The sequence below is a fragment of the Ailuropoda melanoleuca genome, chromosome 13, assembly GCF_002007445.2.
Source record: "Ailuropoda melanoleuca isolate Jingjing chromosome 13, ASM200744v2, whole genome shotgun sequence".
Lineage (NCBI taxonomy): Eukaryota > Metazoa > Chordata > Mammalia > Carnivora > Ursidae > Ailuropoda > Ailuropoda melanoleuca.
In genome coordinates this window covers 73,708,812-73,718,857 of record NC_048230.1, presented here as the reverse complement: position 1 = coordinate 73,718,857, position 10,046 = coordinate 73,708,812, and the positions used below count along the sequence as shown (strand labels likewise).

At 47.6% G+C, this 10,046-nt stretch overlaps 1 protein-coding gene across 2 annotated transcripts; it reads left to right on the top strand.

The window, feature by feature from the left end:
- Positions 1 to 653: 653 nt before the first annotated feature.
- SNRPB (small nuclear ribonucleoprotein polypeptides B and B1) lies at positions 654 to 9,736 on the top strand. 2 transcript variants are annotated; one of them, XM_002918784.4, is made up of 7 exons: positions 654 to 809; positions 3,058 to 3,209; positions 5,387 to 5,498; positions 7,444 to 7,596; positions 8,141 to 8,279; positions 8,609 to 8,734; positions 9,448 to 9,736. In XM_002918784.4, exons 1-7 carry the CDS (start codon positions 807 to 809, stop codon positions 9,456 to 9,458), a joined length of 696 nt encoding a protein of 231 aa, XP_002918830.3. In that variant the 5' UTR covers positions 654 to 806; the 3' UTR covers positions 9,459 to 9,736. The 2 variants fall into 2 exon arrangements, with proteins under 2 accessions (XP_002918830.3, XP_034496655.1); XM_034640764.1 differs by having other exon boundaries at positions 9,580 to 9,734.
- Positions 9,737 to 10,046: the final 310 nt, after the last annotated feature.

Sequence of the window (10,046 nt, the reverse complement as noted above, 5' to 3'; positions counted from 1 at the left end):
TCACAAGTCCAAGGACCGTATGGGATTTGACTCGTTCCTTCATTCAAATATGTTTCCTGCCCTTGTTTTGTGCTAGGCAGTGTTTTAGGCATTGCAATAACGAAAAATACACAAAGGAAAATTTATACCCTCAGAATTTCCATTCTAGTGGGGAGGAATAATAAAATAACAGAAATAGTATATTAGGGATAATGGTAAGGAGAAAGTTAAAGCAGGGGTGGGAGGGAACGTTGCAGTTTTAATCAGGATGGTCAGCAAAATTTTCAGTGGGAAAATGTTATTTGAGCTTAAGTCCTGAAGGAAGTGAGAGCATGAGTCGTGCACAGAGCTGGACGATTAGCATGCCAGGCAGAGGCAACAGCAAATGCAAATGGGCTAAGGCAGGAGCACGGCAAGCTAGTTCGCGGAAAAACAAGGATTGTGCCTTCGTGGGGGGCGGGAGGGGGAGGAGGGAAGTGATGGGAGATGGCGACCTAGAGGTAATGGGACAGGGAGGCGTGGCGGAGGGAAAGAAGGTGTGGAGGAGCGATTCGGGAACGGACTGAAACTAGGAAGGTGACCAAACATCTCCGTAAAGTTCAGTTTGACGTTAGCCCCGCCCCAAGCCCCCGCGGCCTCTGCGCTCACCGCTCAGCGTTTTTGCCGGAACTCAAGAGCCGACGCCGGGCCGGAAGTAGCTTTTACCCGACCCCATTTTATCCGCGGCCGCACTTCCGGTAGCGGCGGCGGGAAGCGGGCTGCTGGCGGGCGTCTAGGCCTGTGTCGAAAGGAATCCGGCGGGAATCGGAGCCATCAGAACCGCCACCATGGTGAGGAGGCACAGGCTAGCGGCGCGGGAACTTCCGAGTCTGTCGTGGAGTGGGGACCGCGACTGACCCGGGGGGAGATCGTCGGTTGGCCGCTCATGGCCGTGAAGGCCCGGGCTGCGGCCGCCCCGTCTGGGCAGGGGAGACCCGGACCTTGGCCATTCGGCGGGATGGGGGAGCGGAAGGCTGGAACCGAGGGACGGAGGCCGGGGCCGCTCGGTGGTGGCGAGGATAGAACCGCGGCTCTCCATGCCGCTGTGGCCACAGGGCTTGGGGTCCTGCAGGCACTAAGGAAACTTTTGCAGAATTAATGCGTGTCTGGGGGTTCGGAGCAGGTATTAACAGCCTCAGGAGGACTTGTGAAATGGGGTGAGGGTCTGAGGATAAGTTGCAGAAAGAGGTGGGAGGACTTGTGGCCGAAACTGGGGAGTGTGCCTGGGTCCTGTAGATGGGAGGAGGAAATGGGAGGGTGAACGAGAATGTTTGGAGGAAGAGTTCAACTCAGTTGTTGAGCATGTCTGTGTTTGAGTTTGTCTGACTTTTCAGGCACTGGGGCTACGTAATGAAATGCTTCCTTCCTTCACCCAGGTGACTTTCTAGTTGGGGACACAGATACTATAATCCAGAATGGTAATTAAGCATTACGTAAAAGTAACGGCGAGGGAGGGGCGGGGTAAGAACGCTTTCTGGAGTAGATGATGCCTAAGCAGAGTCCCTAAAGATTGTTAGAGGTGTCTTCCCAGTGAAGATGGAAGGGAATGTTACAGATGGGAAGGAAGCATGAAGGGTAGCACTGTTGAAAGTCCCTGGAGGAGGAAGAGAGGAAGGGGTGGAAAGAGAGATGGGAGGAATTGGCAGGAACCTGGTTTCTAAAGGCTTTACATGCTTCCAAATCCTGTTGGTGATGAGGCATGCCATTGAAGGATTTAGCCAGCAAAGTGACAGGAACTTAGTTGTGTTGAGAAAGAGCACTGTTCTGTAGCTGTTACGTGTTGGGTGAACTGAAAGCGGGGAATTGTTTGTGGGATCGTTTGCAAGAGTAGGCACTGGATTCAGCTTGCCCAGGTTCCAACCCAGCTTCCTGGCTGTGAGACAGGGCTAGCTACTTAACCTCTCCTGGTCTCAGTGGATGCATCTGTAAAATAGGAATAATAATTAGCCTGATTTCTAGAATTAAATGAGCTCTGTAGTGCTTGTCACGGTGCCTGGTACACAGTGAGCACCCAGGAAGACTTAGCTCTTAACAAGGCGCACGGATCAGTAAATGTTGCCACAGATGTAAACACAGATGTTTACGAGCCGGTTAACATGGTCATTTGAGGGAGAGTGAACCACGTAGCCTGCGTCTCCAGGGTGTCAGTCGAGGTTCGGATCCACACGTCGGTAGGTTCAAAAACCCGTTCTTGTCCAAGCTCACAGAGATGAACAGCAAGCACAGTGCCTGGCACAGAGCAGACGCTTGGATGAGTTAGGAGAAGCCCACACCAATCACACTGGCTGATAGACAAATCAAATGGCAGGTGGTTAATTTCTAGAGAGAGAATTACTAAAGGCACCTGACAGTTTGTAGTATGAGATCTATTTAGTCTCTCTTCTAGCAAAGCTACATTGGAAGCCAAGCTGCAAAGCAGAAAAGGTTGTTGGATTGATAAAGAAGTATAGCAAGTTATGTATGTTCTTAAAGACCAGTATGTGTTCAAACTGATGAGCGCCCTGGCCACCAGAAAGTTTCCCTACCCAAAGGTAGTCTTGGAGGCACACGAACATTTTTGATTTAGGGATTCCATTCTCTTTGCCTCCAAACTGATCAGCTGCTTTCTGATGACAAATTCTCGTTGATTGGATCTTTAGTGCCAGTCATTCCAGCAGCTCCTCGTTGGCTCGGTCTTTAAAATGGGCTGCAGGTGTTCCACAGCACTGGTCACCTATAATCTGCACAGTGGCAGGTGGCTCATCTGGTCTGGGGGGGATTGGATTCGTTTGGAGACACTTTGCACCCTCACACCTGAAACTGACACAGCACAGACACAGGCAATTGTAATATGAAAAAGAGGATTTTAAGGGAAGGGGAATCGCAGTTGTGGGCAGAGGTGGTGTGGGAGAATTCCTGGGGAAGGGCTGTGGCCAGCTGCCAGAGCTGAGAATCTGCTGAGGAAGGTGGATGGCCATGTGGAAAAGAAGGCCGCGGCTGCTGGGCTGTAGGGAACCGAGGTCCAGGAGAGCCGCACTCACCTGCTGACTGTCCTTGCAGACCGTGGGCAAGAGCAGCAAGATGCTGCAGCACATCGACTACAGGATGAGGTGCATCCTGCAGGACGGCCGCATCTTCATTGGCACCTTCAAGGCTTTCGACAAGCATATGAATTTGATCCTCTGTGACTGCGATGAGTTCAGGAAGATCAAGTGAGAAGTGGGCTGCGTGGGGGTGGGGTGTGAGTTGCGAGGGGAGTGGATTGGGTGGGTGGGCCGAGCGACAGGTGGTGATGTAGCTGGCTGGTTCCTTGGTTGCTCTCCTGTGTTAGAGGGCAGATTTAAATGGGGACACCGGACTCTAAGAAATCTCCTTCTCTGTTAGCCTGGCAAGCCTTGCTCTCTAGTCCTAGCTGAGTACAAGTTGTAAGGAGGGCTGCTAGGCTTTTTGTTTCTCTGACTTTGTGTGCCCCCGGGTACTGGGGTAAAGGGCTCTCATGTTCTCCCCACAGGTGTGTAAGGGGGGAGAGCTTGATTTTCTGGCCTCATTGCCTATTTGTAAAGCTGTAGCCTAAAGGGCTCTCCCAATGCAGCCTGGTCTGAAACTGCTTTAAGAAGCCTCTGACCCTCTTCAGGGTAAGTGCTCAGCTTCCCGTGTGGGTTTGGGGCCAGTGATTTTTGTTGGCATTTATAGACACAATTGGAGCTATTTTCTACTTTTCTACAATTCCATATGTAATTGGATAACTCCCTTGTCTTAAGACTCACAGATCTTAAGCTTCTGGCCTATTAAAACATGTGGGCTAGCTTTTCGTGCATATTACATTCAAGGCATCCTGAGGCCCAAAGAGGTTATGTGATTTTCATGATCATTCAGCTGTCTTTTGCCACATGTAATGGTCCACATTATGTTGTTAGTGGCTTCTGATTCCCTTTAGGGCTATTGTTTTCTTTTTTGCAGCAAGAGGTCGAGAAGTATAGGGCACAATGTGGTAGGGATGGTTGAGTGCCAGGGACACATTAGGGGGCTAGCAAATCAGGGTAGAACTATTCCACATGGTTCTCTCCTGTTGTTGTTGTTGTCTTTTAATGAAACTGTTCTGATAATTTAGAAATGTTTATTGGGAAATATATTTTAAAAGTACATAAAAGTATATGAAGAAAGACTTAAATACCCAGAAGGGTTTTTTTTTTTTTGTGTGTGTGTGTGTGTGTGTGTGGTTTTTTGGCTTGTTTGTGTTTTTGTTGTTTTGTTTTGTTTTGGGTTTTTTTTTTTTTTAATGAAAGAGCAATACGTGCTTTTCTTTAAAAAAATACAGATAAGGAAAAAGGAAGAAATGTCCACCCACAGAAAACTGCTGTTGATTGAACATAAAAAAATACTATTAAAAGGAAACCTCTAAGTTTTAAAAAATCAGATCATTTTGTCTTTCCTTTATTTTTAGGATATTGGTTTTGACTTTTTCTTCCCTTCCCCTTTCTTGCTGCAGTTATTTTATTTCCCAGTTTACATTTACAGTTGACCCTCAAACAACTCAGGGGTTGGGGCACCGACCCCACTCAGTCTAAAATCCATGTATAACTTCGGACTCCCCCCAGACTGAATTATTATGGCCTATTGTTGTTCGAAGGCCTTATCAATAATTTAAACATATGAACATGTATTTTGTATGTACATGTATTATATACTGTATCCTTACAATAAAGTAAGATAGAGAAAAGTTATGAAAATCATAAGAGAAAATACATTTGCAGTACCGTATCAGAAAAAATTACCATACGGGTGGCCCTGCATAGTTCAAACCCATGTTGTTCAAGGATCAGCTATATATTTTGTTCTCCTTTTCTGGCAGTTGCATTGGGAATGTCTTGTTTTTGTGCTGAGGACAGAGGTGTAATTTCTAATAGTTACTCCTTTTTTGTTTCTATTTCTGAGGTGAGGTGAGGGCTGTAGTGAATCGTTCTGCGCGGCTGACTTGGTAGTGGAAGGGTGCTGCGTGCGAGAGGGCTGAGAGGTTCGGTGGACTTGAGTTGTTCGTGCTGCCTCCTCACACTGACAAGGCCTTAAGCTGAAAGGAGGAAGTAGGGTAAAGTCAAAGAAGACTGGACTGAGGAAAGGTCTTCCCGATGGTTACGGAATAACATTCAAGCCAGGGCTGGACTTTCTTAATTCTCGTCCTGTCTCTTGGTCAGTGCGTGGGAGACAACCACTAAGAGGTGATGAGTTCAGTCTATGAAGACTATTGAGAGGAGCTGTCTCAGAGGAAGTTTTTATACCATTTGTTGGGAGATACAGTGTAAAACAAATCTTGGAGGCCCCTAGACAGGTGAACGGGAGCTTTTCGCTTTTTCTGATGCTTGCTTATTTCTTTTCCCAAACCCATCCTCAGGCCGAAGAACTCAAAACAAGCAGAAAGAGAAGAGAAGCGAGTCCTCGGTCTGGTGCTGCTTCGGGGGGAGAACCTGGTCTCAATGACCGTAGAGGGACCTCCTCCCAAAGATGTAAGTCAGTGCAGAGGGCCAGTATAAGGCAGGGGAGCCCTGCTGTGAGCCAGGCTCTGTGTTAGGTTCTCTGCATTTCACTGTGTTACTCACAGGTATCCTCTGATTTTTGTACCCTTTTTATAGATAATAGACTCTCAAAGGGGTTACCCCACAGGGAGGAAGTAGAGATGGGGAACCAGGATTGGAGAGTTTCCAGCTTTAAAGCCCTCCCTTTCTTTCTCAGCTGGTGTACACAGTGAGTCAGGAGAAAAGGCACTTAAGGCCATCTGGTCACTTCTTCATGTGATGGCATTCTAGCTGGACTTCAAAAAGTCTTTAACTCCAAGGGACGCCAGGGTGGCTCCGTTGGTCAAGTGTCCTGACCTCTGATTTTAGTTCAGGTCGTGTGAGATTGAGCCCTGCATCAGGCTCCATGCTCAGCTGGGAGTCCTTTTGAGATTCCTTCTGCCGCCCCTGTGTGCCCATTCCCCACTCACGTTTGCTCACTTGTGCATGCTCTCTCAAAATAAATCTTTATAAAAGGAATGGGGAACTCTGTTAAGAAGGGATAAAGAAACCAAAGGGCTCTTGAACATTACTTTAAAATGCTGGGTTGCTGGGCGGTGCCTGGATGGCTCAGTTGATTGAGCTGCTGACTCTTGATTTTGACTCGGGTCATGATCTCTGGGTCCTGGGATCCCACCCTGTGTCGGGCTCCACGCTCATTGGGGAATCTGCTTGAGGATTCTCTCTCCCTCTTCCGGTCTCACTCACGACGGCTCTCTCTCAAATTGGAAAAAAAAAAAAAGTCCTAAATCCAAATAACAATGTATATATTTTATACAGTTAGAGAATAATAGTTAACATTTATTAAGCACCTGCTGTGTGCCAAGCACTTTAATATTTTAGTTACTTTATATAAACAGTTTTTTGAGATAAATTATTCCCACTTAATAGATTAAAAAAAAAACAAACTGGGGTTTAGTAACATACCTGAGTGTCACAGCTATTAAGTGGTGAAGCCAGCATTTGATCCCAGGCAATCTTGGTTGCATAAACACCAGCCTGCGTTTAGAAATAGAACAGACTTCAGAGCATCTGACCAGCTTTTCCCATTTTCATTTTAAGACATTGTCATCAGAGGAATAATCTTCCTTACTTTTGTCCACATATATATCTTTTTTTGTGTGTTTAATGCATAATATGTATGTAATACTTCATTCTGCTTTTTCACTTAACATTGTAAACATTTTTCCAGTTGCAGTATACTTTTTAAAAGTCATGTTAAAAATATTCTCTTAAGTGAGGATGGAGTAGTTATCCTAGTCATTTCCTTCTTTTTGGACTCGTACACTGAAGCCTTTCTAATTATAAATGTCTGCAAGGGATTTACCATATTTTTTGGTTAAACATATGTCTGTATTCATAAGTCTTGGATCTATTTCTAGTAGAAGTTGCTACTCTTACATAGATATGGTAAGTCTTCATGACCACAACTGGTTTTGTCATAACCCCATCATTTACAGATGAGGAAACAGTCCCAGAATTGTGGGATTACTTGCCCACTGTCACCCACCAGGTGAGAATCAGAGCTGGGACTGGACCTCATTTCTCTGTGATGCCAGGTCAACTGGTCTTGTCTGTTATACCCTTCTAAATGGAGCCCTGGCCCTTCGTTGGTTTAATTTTCACAGAAATGCATATAGGTTGAGTTGTGGTGTGTTGTCTCTTAAGTTCTTCTAGCCTGCCGTAGGGGTTCTTCTAGTCTGCTGTAGGGGTGACAGCTAGGCACATAATCTTGGATGGAAGAGGACTGGTATTAACACATACGGGTGGCTGGGTAGTGTTCTTAAGCTGTTTTGATGCCCCATAAATCTTAGGGGCTCTCTTGGCAATGGCATTCCAAAGTGTACTTGTGCTTCTCTAGGCCCCCAGCATTTGAGTGTTTTTCTTTATTTTTTAGACCGGCATTGCCCGAGTGCCGCTTGCTGGAGCTGCCGGGGGCCCGGGGATTGGCCGGGCTGCTGGCAGAGGAATCCCAGCTGGTGTTCCGATGCCCCAGGCTCCCGCAGGACTTGCAGGGCCAGTCCGAGGGGTTGGTGGGCCATCCCAACAGGTAAGGAGTTGGGGAAGGGCGCCAACTTCTCCAGGTTAAAATGAAGGATAGAGAGAGGGTGGGCCCACAGTTTGGGAAGAGTCCAGAAGGACCAACCTCTGACTGTCAGGCTGTCAGTATTTATTTCATTGTGTTCTCTCTGTATGTAGTCCCAGAATCAAGTGAGAAGGAGAACTTAACATTGTAAATTATTTTGATGCTGTTGAAGTAAAGAGATGCGTAAAAGGTGTTTTAGCCAAACGTGTTGGGGCAGAATGTTTCCATGACAACATAGGAGCTGTGCTCTCCTACAGCCTGTTAGCAGTTACACTGACAGTGCAGGGGCCGTTTCTAATTTGGACTAGGCCTCCCTAACTCGGGCCTGGAAGATGGGAATGAGCTTTCAAGCTTGGTCTTCTCTGGCAGGTGGTTTCAGATAGCCTGATGCTGCGAGTTGTAGCTTAGGGGATGGGGCGTCTGCTCGGGCTTAACTGAGTTGGGAGGAGAGTGGGATGCTACGTTGCCCTGTGCAATTTTGCCTGACTCGGCTCCTGTGTCGTCTTAGGTGATGACCCCGCAAGGAAGAGGCACTGTGGCCGCTGCTGCAGCTGCTGCCACCGCCAGCATTGCGGGGGCCCCGACCCAGTACCCGCCCGGCCGTGGGGGTCCTCCCCCACCTATGGGCCGGGGGGCACCACCTCCAGGTGAGGAGCCTGTAAGGAGACCACAGCCACCTGATGGGAGATGCCTGAGCTGGATTCATGATGAGACATAACGTTAACTGAAACTGATGATGAGTTTGTGTAATTAAGCAGGATTACTCTGAGATCCAGCCTGGCTGACTGACCATGGAACTAGCTGGACAAGAGCCATGGGGAGCCCTACCTCTTTGGCGCAAGGCCCAGTTTCTTAGGAGAGACTGGGAGGGTGGAATGGTCCATCTTTCTCAGCTTGGTGGACAGCTTTGGTATGTTTCCTGCTACCTTTTCAAGACAGATACTTGAGCTGTATTCTTGGGGCTTTTCTCTTGTAGGCATGATGGGCCCACCACCTGGCATGAGGCCTCCCATGGGTCCCCCGATGGGGATCCCCCCTGGACGAGGAACCCCAATGGGCATGCCCCCGCCGGGGATGCGGCCCCCTCCCCCGGGCATGCGAGGTAAGTGCCAACAGTAGTGACTTGACTTCCTAGAGCATGTTGGGATGGGGAGTGGAGGGAAGGTTTGATTTTGACCATAACCTCAGGGCTTCTAGGCTGTAAGCCTACGGAAGTGAACTCTTTGAGGGCAACTTTGTCCACAAAGGAAAGAGGGGAAAAGACATTTCTTAAAATCAGCCTTCCCTCTCTCTTAGAGCAGTTAGAGTGGTCCTATACCCAGGGTACTTCTCAGTGTCCAAGGCAGCATTCTCAGGGCACTGAGAAATAATACATTCTGAGAGTCCCCAACAGAAGTCCTAGGATTGTCTTACGCCCTCAGGTGTGATAATGTCTAGTAATTAAGAGGGAGCTCTGGACTTTGCTGTACTATTTATTTATATATATCTGTTTAAATCTAGTTTGAGAAATGCTGACATAGGTTAGCCCTCTCATTTTATAGATAAGGAAATGGGCCCCGAGAACTTAGTGTCCCGCCTCCCAGATAGGCGTTCTTTGTACCAGGCCGTAGTGGCGTCTGAAGTAACTCCCAGCCACAGTGGCTAATCCCTGGGTCTCTAGTTCAGGTTTTTTATGTATGGGTTTTATAAGCATAGGAACCCACACATGCCAGAGAAGTCCCTAGNAGAGGGGATGGGGTGGCTGGGGGGGGGCACTGGGGCTGGGAATGTGAGTTGCAGATCAGGCACTGACTAAACTTCTTACTCTTACTTCAGGCCTTCTTTGACCCTTGGCCACAGAGTTATGGAAGTAGCCCCACAGAGGCGTGGGCCCGATTACCACAGACCTGTCTGTCTGTTATGCCGTTGTTCTCGGAGTCTCACAGGATTGTCTGGTTTCCCTTTCAGGGCCCCCTCCCCCGGGAATGCGCCCACCAAGGCCCTAGACTCAACTTGGCCCTCCTCAGATCCCTGCCTGTTTCCCGTAAGGCTGTACATAGTCCTTTTACTTCCTTGTGGCCTGTGAAACTAGTTTATAATAAACTCTTAAGAATATTTAAGTGTATCTGGTGTCTGTTTAATTTTAGAAAATGGGGTGCTTAATAGAGTCAAGAAAGATTGCCTTGGAAAAGTCAGTGCTAATCTCAGCTGCTTCCCCTGTAAAATATTTTACTACACATTCAGAGACGCACAGCCTCATACTGAGAACTCACAAGATTGAAGTACAGGACATTTTCACATATCAAACTGGCAGAGATTAGTTTGTTGAAGTAAACACTCAGCGGTGTTGGGGATGGTTGTGAATTGGCAAATCTTAGGAAGGCGCTCATCTTGATAGCCTCTTGTGCAGTACTTGAGATTATATTCATTTTCAT